Source organism: Pseudorca crassidens, chromosome 4, assembly GCF_039906515.1.
Source record: "Pseudorca crassidens isolate mPseCra1 chromosome 4, mPseCra1.hap1, whole genome shotgun sequence".
Classification (NCBI taxonomy): domain Eukaryota; kingdom Metazoa; phylum Chordata; class Mammalia; order Artiodactyla; family Delphinidae; genus Pseudorca; species Pseudorca crassidens.
In genome coordinates this window covers 147,470,446-147,491,498 of record NC_090299.1, presented here as the reverse complement: position 1 = coordinate 147,491,498, position 21,053 = coordinate 147,470,446, and the positions used below count along the sequence as shown (strand labels likewise).

The 21,053-nt window shown below is 44.4% G+C and overlaps 1 protein-coding gene across 2 annotated transcripts in view; it reads left to right on the top strand.

The window, feature by feature from the left end:
• PKD2 (polycystin 2, transient receptor potential cation channel) overlaps positions 1–21,053 on the top strand; it is a 48,871-nt gene that overhangs the window by 8,888 nt on the left and 18,930 nt on the right. For both annotated transcript variants that reach the window (XM_067737012.1, XM_067737011.1), the window contains 5 exons: positions 8,190–8,323; positions 9,506–9,756; positions 13,373–13,597; positions 16,057–16,285; positions 20,076–20,243. In XM_067737012.1, the coding sequence (XP_067593113.1) occupies positions 8,190–8,323; positions 9,506–9,756; positions 13,373–13,597; positions 16,057–16,285; positions 20,076–20,243 (1,007 nt within the window). The remainder of the gene's footprint in view (positions 1–8,189; positions 8,324–9,505; positions 9,757–13,372; positions 13,598–16,056; positions 16,286–20,075; positions 20,244–21,053) is intronic.

Below are 21,053 nucleotides of genomic sequence, written 5' to 3'. Positions count from 1 at the left end.
TTACTGCAGACTCATCTCTTTCTGTTTTCTTTCTCCTTTCTTCTTTCAATACATTCCTGCATTGTCTGGGAGGGGAGGGATGCCTTAGCCAGAAACAACTCTTAGAAACCGTTTGCCTCCAAGTCCAGAAGGTCACGGGCAAAGGACTTATCCTCTGAATCAAAGGATGTTGGTTGATGGAGTTCTGTCGTGTCCTCTCTAAAGCCCTTTATGAGAACAGACAGGAAGCAGATTTATGACCACCAGGACCTCTTAGCATATTCCTCAGGGAAAGGAGTTTGTTCTTACAGTGTACACTTAGAAATGCTTAAAAACCAACATCAACCGTGGAAAGAGTTCCCTTCTTTGTAAATGGAGAGAGTCCTGATTTAATCAATACTTTAATAATGCCATTCTTATTACATTAAAATTGACCACCTTGAATTTAATTGACTAAGCGCTAAAAGCTTCCTTTAAAAATGTTTTTTGTTTACTAGATTTATAAGAAGATGTGTAAGTTGAACATAAAAGATTAAGGAAACATTTAAGCTTTTGATATTTGTAATTTTAAGAAATTGAATATTGATTTATGTAATATCCCCACACTGGTTTTTACTAATACTAGTAAGCTCTTAATGAGACTCAAACAGGGCATGACTTCTCACATTTTCTGAGAATTTGACTATCCAAGTGGGAACTTAAGAAAAAGAGAAAAAAAGTAAAAAAGAAAAAAAGTATATATGTATGAACAACATTCGTTTTCTTGCTTTTTTCTTCCTAATTTTCTGAACTTTTCTGTTGTTTGTTTAGGAAGAAATCTCTCTCATTACCTTTAAAAGCATGTTATCTAAGAAATGCTGAAAACCTAGAAATGATCTATTCAGTACATTAAAAGTTATTAAGCAAGAGATGTGATATTTTTTAACTTTTATGTTCTGAGCTGTTAGAACTTAGAGTAAATGCTGAAGTGAAGTTTGCTTCCAGTGTAGAAATGGTGCTTAAATATTAAACTTCAGTGGCCTTAAATTTTAACAGGTAGATTAGAATCATTATTATTACTAATTTTTTTCAAGCATGACACATACATTCATACACAGATTTTATGCAAAATATAGGTGCTCCTATATGTCTAAAATTTCATTGTTCCCCAAAATTGCCTAAACATCAGAATCACCAAGAGAATTTCTTTTATAATTGTAGTTTGCCTGGATCTACTAAATCAAAGCCTTCCAGATGTGGCCCAGAGAAGTGAATTTTCAGATGCACTGACCAGCTTTGGGAACTAGGCCAGATAAACTGAGTAGCTAGAGTTTTAGGAAACAAGCTTGTCACATAACTAACTAGCGTTTTCTTGTTTATTTTAGAATTTTTATGCTTTTTGTTCTTTTTCACACTAATCACACTTTTGCTTCTTATATCAGCTACATTTTTTACATAGGCAAAGGTTTTTTTTCAAAATATTGTAGAATCTCTGGGTAAGAAGGAATCTTGGCAGTCGTGGATCAAACCTCCACTGAATGCTAAAACTCCCCCCTGCAACATCCTTCCCAAAAGGTCAGTCATCCTGCCTCCAGCTGGGCAAGAGTTCCAGGTTAAGGGACTGACTCCTTCGAAATAGTTCATTTTATTTTTCTATGGCTGTGTTAGAAAGTTCTTCCTTATGCAAAACCAAAGTCTGTCCTCATCTACCTTCCCGTCTTAGTTTTACTCTCTAAGCCAGCCTAATACCAGGGACCTTTCCCATGTCTCTCCTCCAGTTTAGCGTGTCAGAAGTTTGGAGACAGACGTTCAATCTCCTCCAAGTCTTCTCTAGGTTAAACCTTTCCAGTTCCCTTAGCTGTTGATCATGTGATTGGAGACATGCCTTTGAACAACCCATCTGATAGAAACTCCCTCCAGTTTATCAGAGTCCCCCCCTTTTTTTTTTAAGGGGATGCATTTATTGTCACTCTTCCAAATGTACCAAAAAAATGAGAAAATAACCCCCAACTCAATTCCCCTCACCTCCACAACATTCTCCCCAGCACAAATAATTTTTCCCAAAACCACAAACATAAACTGGTTCTGATATTCTCATAAATATCAATACACCTAAGCTGCGTCTTTATTCCCGTCTTGCCCCTAGGTTCTTCATGACCATTTTTGTTTGTTTGTTTGTTTTGTTTTTTAGCTTCCATATATATGTGTTAGCATACGGTATTTGTCTTTCTCTTTCTGACTTCACTCTGTATGACAGACTCTAGGTCCATCCACCTCACTACAAATAACTCAATTTCGTTTCTTTTTATGGCTGAGTAATATTCCATTGTATATATGTGCCACATCTTCTTTATCCATTCATCCGATGATGGACACTTAGGTTGCTTCCATCTCCTGGCTACTGTAAATAGAGCTGCAATGAACATTTTGGTACATGACTCTTTCTGCATTCACGTGCAGTCTTAAGTTCACAGGCTACAGTCCATGGGAAGTAACTGCTAAAGACCAACTATGGCTGGAAAGCTCTCTGACCTTTTCAGTACTGGACAAAAACTACAATAACGGGCTTCCCTGGTGGCGCAGTGGTTGGGAGTCCACCTGCTGATGCAGGGGACGCAGGTTCGTGCCCCGGTCCGGGAGGATCCCACGTGCTGCGGAGCAGCTGGGCCTGTGAGCCATGGCCGCTGGGCCTGCGCGTCCAGAGCCTGTGCTCCGCAACGGGAGGGGCCACAGCGGTGAGAGGCCCGCGTACCACAAAAAAAAAAAAAAAAAAAACTACAATAACAAGAAATGTATATTCATATATAAATATTACTTTAAACATGGCCTTTACTCCACGTGCATAGCCTTCTCTTTATTTCTTCGTGGTAACTTCTATGTAAATATTACATGCTTTTCTCTCTTGTTTTAAAAAAAAAATTTACACTACTTAATACAGGCAGGCATTCACAAAAGCACTTGTGTTGACAACCTCTATCCCTCAAAGATTTCCATCACAACTTGTCACTTACCTTTGAATTTTAACCAAAGCTGCATTAAAATATTTGGGCGTGTTAATAATTTTAATGCACCTCTCTGGTTTATTCCGCAGCCACACTCTGCCTCCTGAAAGGCCCTCACCCAGGTCACCAGGGACGTCTTAATTGCCAAATTTTATGGGCTCCTTTTAGCCTTTCTCTCTCATTTGGTCCCAAATGAGACATTTGGCATTCCACAAACTTCCCTCTTTGGCTTCTGTGACTCCCTCTCTTCCTGTATCCCTCCTTACTCTATTCACTTTCTTCATTTTTTTCTTTCTGAGATGTGTTTAGACAGACGATTTTCTGTGACTGGGTCTTTGCCTTTCTCTTCAAGGGATCTTCCCTGCAGCTTCAGCTGGTCCTGTACGCTGGCGCTCCCAAGTTCCTCCCGACCTCTCATGGACCACGAATCTTGTGCCAGCTTTTACTGGACCTCTCCACCGGTGCATCTCAGGGGCATCCTTAACATTTCTCAACCTGGACTCACCCTGTCCATCCAAACATGCTTTGCTCACGTTCTCTATCTGGTTTACTATTAACATCACCCCCATGAATGCCTCTCCCCAAACCTTGAAAAAGAATGTGAGTGATCCCTTCTGATACAGTATAAAGTTTGATATCTATGTAATACATTAAGTCGTATGTTCTATTATAAAACCCCTAATGTCCCGAGATCATTTTTATCTTCTTTCTCTGTCAAAGATTGAGAGATGTAAATTTGTTTCTAAGTGTTATTGTGGTTTTGGTAATTCTCCTTCTATTACTAGAAGACGTTGCTTTATATATCTTGATATTGTTATTCAATACATAAAAGTTCATTCTAGTTATATCATTGTGTAAAGTATCATTTATCAATAAAAGATCATCTTTTTCTTTAACTCAGTACTCACCTTATAATCTCCTTTGTCAGATGATTGCAATACCACTTAACACCTTTTGTATATCTAATATATATCTTCTCATTCCTTTATTTTTAACTTCATTTTGAATGGGTCTCATAAAAATTCTAAAGATACATTTTTAAATTTTTTAACCAATATTTAAGACTATGATCTGGTAAGTTTAAGCTCTTTACATTTCATGCTTTTGTCAGATTTCTGCCATCTTATTTTTTCCTCTCTTTTACACTTTCTTGGTATTTTTCATTTCTCTTCTTCTTTTTGTTACATTGGAAATTTTTTCTTTGCTTTTTATTCCACTGATCTGGAGTTTATACAGCGCAGTCCCCTTTATATAGTTTTTAGTATTTAAGCCTATATTTTTTCAGCCATATTAAGAAGAAAATGGTGTCTGTAGCCTATTTTTAAATGAGACCATGTTTTTTGGTTTGTTTTTGTTTTTTTTTGTGGTACGTGGGCCTCTCACTGTTGTGGCCTCTCCCGTTGCGGAGCACAGGCTCCGGACGCGCAGGCTCAGCGGCCATGGCTCACGGGCCCAGCCGCTCCGCGGCATGTGGGATCTTCCCGGACCGGGGCACGAACCCGTGTCCCCTGCATCGGCAGGCAGACTCTTAACCACTGCGCCACCAGGGAAGTCCGAGACCATGTTTTAAGATAGCTTTAGTTAGTTTACATGCTGATTAGTTGGTGATGCTGTGATAATGTTTTCTTTTCTGGCTTATTTCATAGAAAAGCGAATCTGAGAGTTAAGACGAGGACTAAATAGCAGAAAAAAAATATATGCACATAGGATATACGTGTCCTTTACCTTATATTTTTAAAATATTTTCCTCTCCTTTCTGATACTCGTTTATGGTTATTTCATGATGTAACTTTCTTCTTTACAATTCAGTTCATTTAAAGAGTGTATGTTACCTTCCAAGTGGGCTTTGCCCATCAGGGACTGAAAGGAGAAACGATGTAACAGTCTTACATTTCTATTGCATTTAACAGTATGCAAAATCTGTGTTCACATAACATTTCTCCCAATGAACTACACAAAAGCCTTAGATGTTATTATTCCCATTTTCTAGATAGTGAAACTCAGGCTCAGAAAAATTAAATACTTGTCCAAGATCCCAAGATACCGAGACCCACAATTATGAACACGGAGGCTGACTTAAGGGTGAAGGAAATCTTAAACTCAAACCCAAATCGTTCTGATTTCAAATCCCGGGGGGTCCTTTAGCTCCAGCCTAGCTGGACTCATGATGCAGCTGACCCCTGGAGTGTGTGGAGCTGTCACTTGAAGATATCCCTTGGACCAGCCCACTGCCTGGCGCAAGGGAGGGACGGAGTTAACGTTAGCTGACTGAAGGTGTTAGAATCGTCATCCCCTTCAACCACTAGGTGGCATTGTTTCTCTGGATGTCCAGCAGGTGGCACTGCATAGCCAAGAGGATGTACCCCTTCCCTTTCAGCGAAGTTCTCAAATTCCATACAGGTCCTGAGAATTTCAAAAGCAATCAGTATTAAAAGTACAGGACAATAAAGGAGATGCATTTTAAAATCAGTGGCTAAAATACATACATATTGCATATTTATAAATCAAAAAATTTAAATAATTTGTCATAATTCTTTTTCAACAACCAAAAAAACCCCACAGGTAAAAAAATTTAAGAGTGATCTACATTAACCAGCCAATCCAAAGAAAATTCTAATTTCAAATTAATTCCAAAAATCAATGTAATAATCATTTAGTCGGCTTTGGGGAGCCTTCACGACCCCTCTTTAGCATGATATCAGCTTTGGATCTGAAGAAGGCCTTTGCAGAACACATCGTACCTTGTCCATCCCTCTGTGGGAGCTGGTAGGCAGTGCTCCCCCTGGGGACACCGTGAGCACCTCTTCTTGAGGACAGAGATCACATCTTTTTTTTTTTTTTTTTTTTGCGGTCCACGGGCCTCTCACTGTTGCGGCCTCTCCCGCTGCGGAGCACAGGGTCGGGACGCGCAGGCTCAGCGGCCATGGCTCACGGGCCCAGCTGCTCCGCGGCATGTGGGATCTTCCCAGACCGGGGCACGAACCCGCGTCCCCTGCATCGGCAGGCGGACTCTCAACCACTGCGCCACCAGGGAAGCCCCAGAGATCACATCTTGCGCATCTTCATGTGTAACACCTTGTCCCATCAATGGATTAAAAGTCCAAACCCTGAACTCCAGTCCGATGCAGTCTTAAGAGGTGACAGGTTATGTAACACTGGAAGAGGAGTGTTGTTGTCCTAATTAGTGGGTCATAGGATGACAGGTGATGGAACCTAACTGTGAGGACTGGAAGAGGTCCCTTCGCCTCTAGATGCGGCACACGAGCCACGTGGTCGTGTGTGTTTATTGCTTCACTGACTGACTGCTCGAGATGCCTCGCAGACACGCTTGTGTTTGGATCACTATTATCCACTCCTCTCTTTTAATCTTAATTCTCTGTGATGTTTGGGTAGGGAAGGGGACTAGGTGAAGGAAAGATGTAATCCCCAAATCACTTATTATGAGGTTTTAAAATGCATTGTATGCTGCCTGAAGATTATTACAGAATCAGCTAAGTAGTCATTGCTTGCTGGGTGTTGAGAACTGTGATCGAAAGACCTATAAAACCTCTGTGGTCAAAAGAAGCATAAAAGGAAGTATTTCCTTCCTCTTGAAGTGTTTTGTCATCTAATTGTAGGTATCAAAGCGTATGATACCTGCAATCATTAGAGTTCGGCATTAAGACAGCACTCGTTAAAGTGCTGAAATTTTTAATAGATAACGTTGTAGTGATCTGGTTAAGGAGGAAGAACCACCATTATTGGACATTTAAGTGTCAGCCACTGTATTGGATAATTTTTAGTTTTGTTTTTTTTTTAAGAAATGCTGTTCTGCCTCTTCTTTCCCTTTATTTATTTTTAATTTTGGCTGTGCTGGGTCTTTGTTGCGGTGTGTGGGCTCTGCTTTGTGGCACACGGGCTCTCTAGTTGTGGCACACAGGTTCCGGAGCACGCGGGCTCAGTAGTTGCAGCGTGCGGGCTTCGTTGCCCCGCGGCATGTGGGATCTTAGTTCCCCGACCAGGGTTCGAACCTGCCTCCCCTGCGTTGGAAGGCGGATTCTTAACCACTGAACCACCAGGGAAGTCCCATTTAGTTATATATTTTTTTAAGCACCAAAAACTCCCATGAGATAGCTAATTACTCCTTACAGAAGAGGCAACTAAAGCTTAGAGAGTCTGAGCAACTTGTACAGCTCATACAGCAAGTAAGAGGCATGACCCAGACTCAAAGCCTGATCTCCTGTGACCTGCTGAGCCTGTACGTGATCGCCCCACCTTTCTCCAGGACCATTCAGAATGGGCTGGTAAGATCGGCAGGTCTTCACGTCAGGGGTGTGGCTTGAGTTTAGAGTGTGCCACGCAACAGCTGGTAGGTGGCTGGGAGGCAGATGTGTCTGTTAGTCAGCATCCCAGAAGGAAAGAGATGGGAGACTCACAGCGGCAATTGTGGGAGTTCAGCGAAAGGACCGTTTACGGAGGTGTGGCGGCAGGGTTATAGGAGCCAACGAGGGGACACGAGGCTCTTGGGCAAGGTTCCCACCTCCGGGCCTGGAGGGACAAGGGCAGGGAATGGCGTGGTGTGAACCTGGTGTGGCTGGGGGAGAAGAGATGCCCCCAGCAGCGGTGGCCACCGTTAGAGGGTCCCCGGCAAACTGCACCCAGGCAGTGAGGGCGTGGGAGCAGGGAGAACAAACCCAGCTCTCTCTCTCCTCGGGCCGTCAGGTCTCCTGTGTGGCCTCCTGTGGGCTGAATGCACCGGAAACCAGAAGACAGGGGAGTCCAGTCAGTCTGCAGCGGTCAGCCTCAGGGTGCAGAGCAGGGCACACGAGAATGGGGAGTTGATGTGGGAACAAGACGAGAGTGGGCTGCCCACGCCGTCGTAGGCAGAGGGGGCGGCAGGCGCACAGCCGGAGAACGTGGGGCTCGGCGTGGCGTCTGCTGGGGCGTAGGGCTCTCGGGCAGGGAGGGTGCTCCGGGAGGTGGTGGGAGGCGAAGTCGAAGGGCGTCTTGGGGTCCCAAGTGGCAAGGAGGGGGCACCTGATCTTAATCCGGTGCTCAGTGGTAAGCCAGTTTTGTTTCATGGAAGCCAGTGTTAATTCATTTCTTGTGTAAGCCAGAGAGCTGGGGAGGGATCCTGGAACAACGATGCAGGGAAGGGAGGCGGGATGGCTGTCTGCCCGTCCGCCGGGATCGTGTGAGTGCGTGTGCAGGATCCCTGGCAGAGTTCATTTGGCCCTTTCTGTCTTCCAGTGACCTATGGGATGATGAGCTCCAGTGTGTACTACTATACCCGGATCATGTCCCAGCTCTTCCTGGACACCCCGGTGTCCAAAACGGAGAAAACTAACTTTAAAACTCTTTCTTCAGTGGAAGACTTCTGGAAGGTATTTGCAGATGACCTCTTGCTCTTGAAAATTGTCCATTTAGCTTCGTAAATTCAGTTCAGGCCCACGAGGGCGGAATTTCATTGTGTTGTCTTGCTTCGTTTTTTGTTTTTGTCTCTTTGCTGGTGTTGGAATGTACCCCAGAACCGTGCCTGATACAAGGCAGGCACATTCTTTCAAAGATCTCTAATGTAAAATTCAACCCAGCCCTCCCCAACTTGTCACGAATTCCAACATTAGGGTTAGAGGATAAGCAATGAGGGATACCATAGGAAAAATACGAAACTGATCTGGGAGATGTGTTCAGAATCTAAGAGAATGGGGAGGGAAATTGGAAAGGAAATGATTACTTCCTTCTGGGGAAATACTTGCTAAAATTCTTAGTAAACCCTGGGGTCAGTGCTGTTGATTTTAAAGATAGAGGAACTGGGTCACAAGAACCTAAATATACTAAATAATGCCTAAAAATACTTGACATCCAAAACCACACTTGTATAATATGAATCTTTTCCACCTCAAGGGGGCAAATCACTCCATCTCTATTGATTGTCTGATAAGGATAAGACCCTGAGAAATGGCTGGGTCTGTCTTTCCTACAGGCAAACTAATGAGAAACTTCTCACATGTGTACAGTTCTGTGATAATGAATGCCACACTCTAAAAATGGAGGGAAGGAGGGGGGGATGAGAAGTTAGAGAGTTCATTCACCCTATGACAAAATAATCCAGACAATTACAAGGTCCATCAGATAGCAGACTGATTTTCAAAACTAGCATCTTTTCCTCTCCAGTGATGGTGAACCATGATTATGTGGGACGCTGTTGTACTAAGGGAAAGTGCAATTGATCATGGTTACGGATGCGTTGCAAACTGCACCCTCTCCCCAGCCTTTAGTCCTGGAGTAGAAATCAAGAGTCGCCACGTATGAAGTGCCCATTCTGTGCCAGGTGTAGCCACCATACAAAAGATAGGCATTACAGACGCAGACGCTCGAGGCCTCACAGCCAGCAAGGAGATGACAGAGCAGGACTGGAGCAGGGTCCAGCCTCTCTAACAAAACCCACCCTTGTCACTCTACCCTGTTCACAGAGTTGCCAAACTGTTGGTCACACAAACATCCCAGGAAGGAGTAAGGCAGCCTCTGAGCTGAGAGTTTTTCAGAAATGATGCCTTTGCTTTCAGTTTGCAGAAGGCGCTTTGTTGGACGGGCTCTACTGGAAGATGCAACCCAGCAACAGAACGGAAGGCGACGACCGAAGCTTCATCTACTACGAGAACCTACTCTTAGGGGTACCACGTATACGGCAACTCAGAGTCAGAAACGGATCCTGTTCCATCCCCCTGGACTTGAGAGATGAGATTAAAGAGTGCTATGATGTCTACTCTGTCAGCAGTGAAGACAGGGCTCCATTCGGTCCGAGAAATGGAACCGCGTAAGTGTCTGTGGCTCGGGGCCCTGGGCTGTCACGGACATTCATTCATTCGTTCTCTAACCCCTTCACCAAGGAGAAGATGCCTTCAATGCCTGTATTTAAGGCCGTGGCCAAACTTTGGCTTCTCAAGTTTTCTGTACTTTTTACCCCCTTTCAGCTTCTGCATACTTATTTTTCAGAAGGCTAAATGGCTGACCATATCCCCACAGGAAAGAAGCTACCTTCACCTTCAGGGGTTTCTTTTAAGGTGCCTGGATCCTATTTTTATAAATCCAGTAACATGGTTCACCAGGTTGTTACTAGGAAGGTTTCTGGTACAGAAATTCTTTTGTATTAGCTCTCAGAAATAAATTTGTGTTCACACTACAATTACTTAAAGTGTATCATAAGCTCATGAGGCAGTTCTTCTGTCTGGTTTAAAGGCTGTCCTTCTCAAATGTGTGTTTTTGATTTTGAGTACGTGTCTGCATTGTGTGTATTTGCAGGGATTTTGGGTGCTCTTTGTCAACATACTTAAAACATCCTGTGTATTAAGGGAGGACAGTCCTTATTTCTAAAATTATTACAAAAAGTGAGAAGAGTTCTCGGGTTGTCCGAAGGTGGACATCTCGGGGCACGGGCCCTGGGTGAGTCACTGTGGATAGAATTGTCTTCTAAGTTTCACTAAACTAATTCTTTCAGTTCATCTAGATCCCTTTCTTGAGAACTGAGACACCAGAATCCAGATTAGTTAATACGCAATGAGGATGAACACCTTTTCCATAACCAGATTCTTCGTCTGTCGTCCAGTACACACCCTCTTTAGTACCTGGACCCATAAGGAACAAACTTACTAAACATCCGAAGATTTAGAGTAAAAAGACTGAATCTCAAAAGACATGTTTTCCAGGTTGTGATAGTGATTTTGCTCACTAATGCTCCTTTTTCCAGTTCCTGCAAAGCATAAGTTTGCACTTGAACTTATGGTACCTTGTCTAATATTTTATCTCATCTCATGCCATTGGTAAGAGAGATTCATGCAGCCTCTCTTCCATGCTAGACGCTGTCTAAGAAGTGAATTCATGCATTATCTCATCTACTTTTCACAGAACAACTCTGAAATAGGTATCAGCTCCATTTTATAGATAAAAAATCATCACTGCTAGTAAATGGGACCAGCTTGACTCCAAAACCCATGTTTCTTTTATGACGCCACGTTGCTTCTTCCATATTAATTACATTGCTAGAGTGGCTGCCTGCTGCCCTCAGTTCCCCGTCAGAATTCAAGCTTCTTGAGGGCAGGGACTCTGTTTTGTTCACTGCTGTATTTCCAGAGCTTTGAACAGTGCCTAGAACATCCAAGACGCTTATAAGTGATTTTCACTACTGGGTAGGCTACTGAAGGGATCCTTCTTGTGTGTATTTAAACCATCCCAGGTCCTGCCAGAGTCTGATAGAAGATGAGTGTGTATGCTACCTGTATGTCCCACCAGCTCCGATAATTCAATATGCCCCAAACTGAGCTCGTCGCTTTTTATCATTCATTATTTATTTATTTGTTTGTTTGTTTGTTTATTTTTGGCCATGCCACGCGGCATGCGGGATCTTAGTTTCCCCAACCAGGGATCGAACCCGTGCCCCCTGCATTGGGAGCGCGGAGTCTTTTTTTTTTTTTTTTTGCTGCGACAGGTCTTAGTTGCAGCACGCGGGATCTTCGTTGCCACGTGCAGGATCATTAGTTGCGGCATGCGAACTCTTAGTTGAGGCATGTGGGGTCTAGTTCCCTGACCAGGGATCGAACCCGGGCCCCCTGCATTGGGAGCGCGGAGTCTTAGCCACGGGACCCCCAGGGAAGTCCCGGAACTCATCACTTTCTTGTCGAATGTGTCCTTCCTTCTGTTCACGGCACCACCATCTTCGCATTACCCAAAAAGAGACTGGAGTCTTTCTTCAGAAGCCCCCCCTCCCTTGCCCCAGCTTCCAGATCAGTGCCAGGCTCTGTTGACAGTCACCTCCGTGGCCCTGTCTCGGCCCTCCCTTGTCCTTCCCAGCTCACTGCTCTAGTTCACGCCCCATCGGTTCTTGCAAGGACAGCTGACTCAGCTGTGTCGGGGTCCCTGGGACCAGCCTCACGGAGTTCAGCGATTCTCTGGAAGGGCTCCCAGGATTCAGCATATATTCATGGCCGAGCTTTACTACAGTGAAAGGAAATACGCAAAAGCAGCGTAAGGGACAGGCTCATGGGGCAAAGTCTGGAGGGAACCAGGTGCCAGGTTGTAAAGGTCCTCTCCCAGTGGAGCCACACAAGACATGCGTCTTCCTCCAGTGACGAGTTGTGACAACATGTAGGAAGCATTGTCTGTCCGAGAAGCTCAGCAGAGACTTGGCGCCTCCCATGTGTTTCTGGGTGCTGGTTACATAGGCAGGCTCTGGCCAGCACATCCCCAAATCTCAGACTCCCAGAAGGGAGGCAGGCGTGGGCATGAGCCACCTTGTTTGTACAGAAGCCTAGGCACTGTGAGCCTCTCCTTCTGGTCAGAGGAAGTTTCATATCAGTGTAGGGAGCCGTTTATCACTGAAATTCCAGATGCCAGCCGAGTCCAACCTGAATGCTTTAAGGAGAGGCGGTCTCGGACCCGCTGTGTTAACTCTCTTCCACACATGCGTCCTCTCTCTTTCCTCACCACTCCAGGTAACCCCGTTCTGTGCCTCCCAGAGACCTTCCCTTCGGTGACCCCTTCACGCCTGCCCCCTCGCCATCTGACCAGAGTCCACCTTTCAGCCTTCTCTCCTTCATCATATGGGCGCCAAACCGAACTACTGGCGGATGCCTTGTACTTCTCCGGCCTCGCCTGGCTCAGGCTTAAAAACACCCTCCCCATCCACCTGCCTAAGTCTGAATCCTGCTTACCTTTCACAGCCTAGGTTCAACGTGGCTTCTTCCAAAGCCTTCTCTGGTTCATCTTTCCCATCATCGCTGAACCTCCAAAGAAGGCTAGCTTCCCTCTGCTTGGCCCGAGCAATTTTTCTATGATTCTTTGTTGGTTCTTCTTATCACATACCTTGTATTTTCGGTGTTTAATTACAACTTTCCTCTCCCCACTTATTATAAATTGGGGAGAGAAAGGATCTTAGTTCATCTTTCCATCCTCATTAATACCAGAGACGCATCTGGTTCCTGAGAGCCTGTAAACATTTGTGGGTTAAGCTCCCAAATGCCGTGTGGAGTCTTATTTAGTTGAGCTGCTGACCGTGGCACCTGATGAACTCGTACCTCTCTTGGCTGCAATTTTTGGGGGGCCTAGGGTCAGCTAGTCCCTAAGTAAGTCACCCTGAAAGGCAACCATATAAACTGAGGGCTAACAGCACAGGCCTCTGAAGGCAGACTGTCCTGGGGTGGGTTCCTGACTCTACCTTCAAAAGATCTGAGGCTGACTTGACCTCACTAAGCCTCAGGGCCCTTATTCCTAAAATGGGCAGAATAGCTCTATGAGGATGATGTCAGAAAACACAAAGCACCGTGGCAAGCACATCACCCAGCTCGATGAGACTCACCGTTATTTGTTACGTACTCTGTCTTCGTAGTTGCCCCAGGTGTTCCACTGATTTTCACCTGTTCGTTTTGTCTTTGAATTAGTTGGATCTACACAAGTGAAAAAGACTTGAATGGGAGCAGCCACTGGGGAATGATCGCAACTTACAGCGGAGCTGGTTATTACCTGGATCTGTCGAGAACAAGAGAGGAAACAGCCACTCAGATTGCTAACCTCAAGAAAAACGGCTGGCTGGACCGGGGAACCCGGGCAACTTTTATTGACTTTTCAGTGTACAATGCCAACATCAATCTGTTCTGTGTGATCAGGTGTGTATAAAGGGCACTCATGCCTCCCACTTCTGTGTGTTTGTATATACATCCTAGTCTGCAGTTAGACCAGAAAATCATTGCCTGCAGTTGGCTAAATGAGAGTTTCAAGGATCAGAGCTGACAGCAAGGAGGGGTGAAAACCAAAAAGCTTCCTGGGATAGGGGTTTCTGGAGGAAGGGAGTGAGGATCCGGGGATATTATGAGTTAGGAAGAACCTTAAGTCTGGTCCAAGTTCATCCCAAGGCTGGAACCGTCCCAGACAAAGCACCGTGTTTTGCTGACATCAGTCCTTTCCCATCACGAGGATGACCATTGCTCCATGCTCTGCTACCAAGGCCCCCAGGCATCGTATCTTGACTCATTTCCCTGAGTTTCCCGTTCTCCAATGATGCGCACGCGATTAGAACATGAGCACAGTAGTCAGGGGCTACGCTTGTGCTCAGTAGGGTGCCCCGGTACCTGCTTACACTCAAGAATTACCAAAGGCACATAAAGTTCCTGCTGCAGATTCTGTGATGTTTGTCATCATTGACCATTCTGGTGACAGGGAGGAAACTGACAGAGATCCCACCGGCTTGTCTGGGACCTCTTGTTCATTCATTCATTCAGCAAACATTTATTGGGCACTTAATATGTGCCAGGCACTGTTCAAGGCTCTTGGGAATCATCAGAAAGATCTCTGCCCTTGTAGAGCTCACATTCCACCAGGAGGAGATATTAGATGATAAACGATAAGCAAAGGAAACAAATTAATTAGATAGCATGTTAGAAGGTAATAGGTGCTATAAAACACGGAGAACAAGGCAAGGGGGCCCAGGCTTCACCCGCTTTAATCCTCCTGGTGAATGTGGCAGCAACGTGCAGACGTTGCTGACATGAATTACTTGCACATATATTTACCCACCAAATAAGAAGGCTGCATTCTCATAATAGCCTTATTCTGAGATTATTTTTGAGGCTAAACTCAGCTGTGCTTTACATAGCCAGTTGGATTTTCCCAGTCTTTATATCTAATAACTTTTGCAGAAAACAGTATCACATTAAATCAAGTAACAGTTATGACTAGAAATGAATGAAAATCTATTGCAATTATTGTTGAACTCCTGCTAATGATTCCAGTGAGCACAGAAAGAGGATACACGCAGGCAGGCAACTCTGACTGACGTTTAAGGAAATATCTATTTATAGAAGGTATAAATGAGTATGTCTCCCACGTCCCCCCCATACTTTAAGAGTGAATATTGTCAAGGCGGTTGCTTCATTTCTCTACATTGTTGTCTCAATTTCTGGAGGGGTTGACGATGCAGGACCAGGACAGGCAGAGAGAGATGACTCAGCACACAGAGGCCACTTCCTGCCCTTGTGAGTTCACACTGAGGCTGCCACAAGGCTCTTTGTCTCAGTATTGCCCTCCTGAGTTTCTGGTTCTCACCCCTACGCTCCAGCGTATTGAATAGGAAGAAAACAGGAGGTTGACAGTGCCAGGGAAGGAAGATGTTTCACACATCTTTGACCAATTCTGATTTGCTATAGTCCTTGCCTATACCTGATTATTGCTCATGCTCGAGCCCTAGATACTTAGGTTCTAGGAGTGGCCACCTGTCCTGTCCATCCTGTAACGGGAGAGATGGTTACACCTGATCGCTGACTGGAGATCGTTTAAAAGCCTTCAAGTTAAGGATCTAGAGAGTCTGTTTCTAGTGTGAAGGGAAATTGTACCATTAAGTGAATCGTTTAACCTTCTCAGTGTGACACCTACAAAGGGGAATTTGGCAAGAAGCATCTTCACTTCAGTTATTAGAAAGCACTAAAGATCAGTACCATCACTGTGAACGTAAGAGCGTATGTCAGTGTTGCAGACAGTCAGGCATTTACTGGGCACCAATCCACTATAAGGCTCTGAGCAGTTCCGATAGCAAAATGGTCCCCGTAGGCAAATTATTTGATTCTGGTTAGGTGTCACCAAATGCATGAACGAGAAACTCATTCCCTGTCTTTATTTGTATATGAAAGAGACATCCTGCTTCTCAGCCAGGCCATACATGTCTTGATTGGTGACATATATTTCTTACGTTCTTTATTACCCAGTTGAAGGACTTGCATTTAATCAAAGTCCTATAAAGTCTTGTTCGTTGATTAACTTCTACATTTAAAAATAAGCGTATAGCATTTTGAGTGGTCTCAATACCAGAAGCGTAAATGGGAGACTGAGGACGAATAACCTCTTTGGTCTGGGAGGCCTTGGGAAGGCTTGTTCTTTTTGTAACACAAAATTCTACAAGGATGGAGTTCCCGGCTGTGATAAAAAACATTTTGCCACTGGTTTGGAGTGACGTGTGGTCTCAGTTTTACTTAGAGCAGGGACAGAATAGGCGATGTTTTTTCCCGGCTGCATCCCTGTGTTGTTGTTACTGTTGACGTTGTTCGTCGTGTTAACTGTTCTTATTGCAACGCAGGTTACTGGTCGAATTCCCGGCAACAGGCGGTGTGATTCCGTCTTGGCGGTTTCAGCCTGTAAAACTGATCCGATACGTCACGACTTTCGATTTCTTCCTGGCAGCCTGTGAGATTATCTTTTGTTTCTTTATCCTTTACTACATGGTGGAAGAGATACTGGAAATCCGCATTCACAAGCTGCACTATTTCCGGAGTTTCTGGAATTGTCTGGATGTTGTGATCATTGTGGTAGGTTTGAGCACCACACCAAATCCCCTACCCTGTTATAAAAATGCGTTAGAGTCTTCGCTCCCCTCAGCGCTGTGCGTCTTGACCTTCCCGAAGGAGAATCTAAAGGTTCTCCTCTGTAATATCAGCGTCACTGTTACTAACCTTCTCACGTCGCATGAGTGACCCTTCTGCGTATGGAAGTGGAGACGCACTTACAGTAAGCTCTCACTTGGCCAGACTAATAACAAGAATGGGTTAGTAGTTCGTATTTGGCTTTGGCATGCCACACGAGATGTGGGGAGAAAGCGATTTTGTTTATTCTGCTTTGGCTAATGATACTTTTCTTCAACTACAGCAAAAATCAGTTTATATCTTTCTGCGCATGTGTAAAGTTACGGCATAAAGAAACATCCAGGAAACTTTGGAGGTGGCAGAGAAAACCTCCCTGCAGGTTCAGATGTCCTGCAGATAGTCCACAGTGTACAAAATGTAAATGATGGCCATCAGCGTTTTCTGTAGGAGGTGCAGGAAACCATAAGGCAGAGTTATGGTTGAGTTAAGACTGGGACCCCTTGTGGAGCCCTTGCCTGCCCGTGACTCTGTTACAAATTCCAACACTTGTTCAAGACGGTTCTCTTCAGCATCATCTTAATCACTTCCTTCCAGAAGCCTTAGTGCAAGATGTATTTTTGCAAGCTTTTCTCCCTTCAGCAATAACACATAATCTTCTGCTAGTCTGTTACACATTAGAGCATATAACAACATGCTTAATGGTTACGTGCTTAAAAGTCCATCCTTTCCACTGTGCAGCGACAGAGCTGCGCCTCTGAAATCTTAGTCAGTGATGCGTTATCCCGTTAGCATTCTCTCTTCTGATATCCTGCTTCTTAACCAGTGTTGTTCCTCCCCAACCAAAAGTTCATTTGGCTTTGTGAAACATTTACGTCAAGTCATTATCAAATCATCACTAGAGTTAGTTGGGAATATATAGAAAGTATGTTACTTAATGTATCTTAATATGCTATTAAATATAGAAAAAATGTTATTCATATGTAAGTAAAAGGAGACTTAAGACATAAACAAGCTATATGTGTGTATTGCGTGGCAATAATGGTACTAATAGGAGCAATAATAACAGTAATTGCTAACATTTAGAAGCTGTCTGTGCTAGGCACAGTTCCTCGTGCTCTTCCTCTACGGCACGTTCATTTAGTCCTCACGATAACCCTCTTAGCCACTCTGCCACCGCCCTCACGCCACATACATGTGTACTTCAGAAATCACTTTTACATAAAATACACGTTCCTATAGGATACAGCATGGAACCCATCTGATCCTGATGCAGTTAGAAGTGCACCCCTTCTTTCACGATGGCTGTGTAACATCACAATTCCTGCAGCGAAACTCTTGATTCCCAAATTCTCAACATATTAATAATGAACAGAATTACAAAAGAATTTCCGTACTTAAGGAGGCAGGAAAGGCGATGATACGGGAAATAATTTTTCAAAATATTTCTGTACTGCACGATGGCAGAGTGCCGTTCATATACACTGAAAATCGTTCTGGAAAACAATTATTATTTGGAGCCATAAGGATGCAAACTTTGCTCTTTTAGTTTACATGGATACGTTTATGTTTCTGTCATTGAGAATAATGGTAAAAAAGTGGGTGTGATATTATGCTAATTAATGTTTTCTTTTTTTTTTTACCCAAATACCTTCAGTGTGAGCAAAGGACTAGTCCGCGGCATTCAGCTTTTTGATTATGTAACATATCAGTGAAGTGCCACACCCTAGTGTATTTTTATTTATAAAGTGTGTGTGTGTGTGTGTGTGTGTGTGTAGTGGTGTAATTACATTTGTAAAAACATACACAGCATAGAATTTGAAATATTTGGATAAAAATAAATACAAGTAGAATTCTAACACTTTCTTATCACCTGCCTATACGTTTTAATGTTTTCATCTCACACCCCAGTGAATTGCCTCGTACCCACCTTGGAGACCGCTGGAAAAATAGCTGATGACATCATGGAAAGTGAGGCTAGTTTCTTGGCTAAGCAGCTGCAGAATTTTGCAAGTGTTTCTTTGAAAACTTGCTTCCCTGTGCTCTTATTTTTTTTAACTCTCAATGCTGACAAGACAACAGTTCAGGCAGTGTGCTTTTATGAGAACAAGGAACGGCTACTGGAATCCTACTTCTCCTCTGAAACCTTCTCTGACCCTTTAGAAATAGGGCACGCTTTCCGTGAAGCTTATGCCAAAGGAAGAAAGTTCTTTTGTAGATAAGAGATGAAAATCTCCAAGAAAACTCGGAGCCACGTAACGACCCGAATGCCCACCGAACCTCTTTCCTCTCTGCTTCTCTCTCATTCTCTATTTTGAAGGAAGAGGCTCAGGAAATTTAGTGTATTTCTATGGCATTGTATAGATGACCCCATATTCCATATTTTTATAAACACTTTCCCTGGGCAGAGCAAAAACAAAGGGTACCTAGTGAGAGTTGGTAAAGGGTTATTTTGAGATTCAGTCAGTCAGCCCTTTTTTCTCAGTGAAGTCCATGCAGAAAAACACTTACCAGGGTATTCCAGAGAGCTCAAGGGAAGTATTCCTACCACCAGTGCAAAAAATACTAGACTAAGTGTGGGAACCCTTCACAGGAAAGGCAAGGACGGTGGTGAGGCTGGCTTTTGCAGCCGAGGCTGGCAGACAGGCAGGCCCTGACTCTGATAATCACCAGACAGGCATCTCAAGAAGGGCTGATGCAGTGGTCCTCGGCCATCATCCGTGAGAAGAGAGAGATGGGCCGCGGAGGTCACGGCACCTGCCGTAGCCCGCACGCCGTGGACTCAGGGTCCATGTGGGGGCCCGGTGGTTATGGCTGACCCCTAGCTGTTTACACACATACACGTTAATCCAGTGGTGATGGGTGCGAGGCGGGCCCAGCGTTGCCCTCGGATTTTTATAGGCCAGGACCAAAGCAGATGTGAAGAGTTGTATGGTCATGAGTTAAAGGACAGAAGCAAGCAAGTGGGGGACCCTTGGCTCACATGTACCCACTGCGAGCCTTGTCGAGCCCTCTGTGCCCTTCATTCCCGCCATCTAAGACCAAGCTCATTCTTCCCTGTCACGGGCGCTCCTTTGAACATGTCTTGTTTCACCCTTCCCCTATGTGGTGTGATGCCAGCTTCTTAGAAGGCTTTTGTACTCTTTGTCTCTGGGTGTTTATCTGCTCTTGAACCAGAGTATAAGCTTCTCGAGGACGAGGTTTGTACTTTTCACCTGTATTTGTTCCTCTTGAGCCTTCGCACGGTGCTGTGTACACAGATATCCACCATGTGTTTGTTGAATAAAGGAAAGAATAGATGGCTGGAAGATGGAAAAAAAGAAGCCCCGCAAATAAAAACAGAGCGAGACGAGGCCTGGGAAAGCACAAGGCTGGAAAGTGATGTACGTGAAGGTGGCAGAACAAAACAGAAGGCGTTCCTGTTTGAGTTTCCTTTTGTAATAAAGTGACATCTCTCGGGTGTGTGCGTGCGCGTGTGCAGGCACATGCATGCACACGTGCGCTCACTGGGTTTCTATTCCAAACCAAGGAAGTGCGAGCAATATATTCTTTTACTTTTTTACGGCAGTGCTCAACTCTTTCCCTCCGTGTGAGTGACTTAATTTATGCATGCCGTTGGGTGAGTAGAATGGGGAACCCTAGAATTAATACATTTGTGAAGGAAGATAAACTAGTCATTTTAAGGTGAGTTATATATTTCTAGAACACTGCACTAATATCTAAATCTTTTGTCTTCCAGCTGTCAGTGGTAGCTGCAGGAATCAACATACACAGAACATCGAATGTGGAGGTGCTCCTCCAGTTTCTAGAAGATCAAAGTGCTTTCCCCAACTTTGAGAATCTGGCATACTGGCAAATACAGTTCAACAACATAGCTGCTGTCATAGTATTTTTTGTCTGGATTAAGGTAATTTATAAATCTCAGGTTCAGATCTTTAATATCGTTTTCGTCTTTTTATTAACGTGAGTCACGCAAAATGCTGAAGGACTTGAATTGGTTTCTGTGGCCAAGTTTAGGCAGCCAGCCCCGTGTTTACAAGTAAAGTCAGCTCGCAGGACTCACGTGACCGTTCATCTCACTGTCTGCCTGCTACCTGCACTCTTGGAAGACCTGTCTTTGGAGGTTTCATTTAACAAATGCATCAAGAGACCTTTGAGTGTCACCTGGGCCTGGGGGCCCCTGGCTGTGCTAACCCAGAGACAGGTTCAAGTTTCACCATAAGTGGGGTGAACCAGGTGAAGGAAAAGGAACTAAGAGAAAGGAGGGGAAGGGTGGGGAAAGGAAAGGGAGAGATCCTGCCCTGGAAATGTTCTCTGGAAGGATTGCCTCCTTTCCAGGTGGAGGCCAGAGAAGCTTTACCTAGAACTGAGATTGGGACAGACAGGTCCTCCGAGTAGTACCTTCACGACTCATTTCCTTCTCCCAAGGCATCATGCGCCTTTCCTCGTGCGTGAAAGCTCAGGTCACTTCATATACGATGAGCCTCGATTCTGGAGGTTGAGGAAATGTCATTGTTTTGAGGCCAGCTGCCAGCTTGTCACCACTTAAGTTCTACGATTGCGCCATCCAGATAGGAGCTGTCAGCCACAAGTAACTATTTAGATTTTAATTTAAATTAATTAAAATGACGTGCAATTAAACGTTCAGTTCCTCAGTCACTCTGGCCACATTTTCAGTGTTCGGTGTCTATATGTGGCTAGTGGCTACTGTATTAGA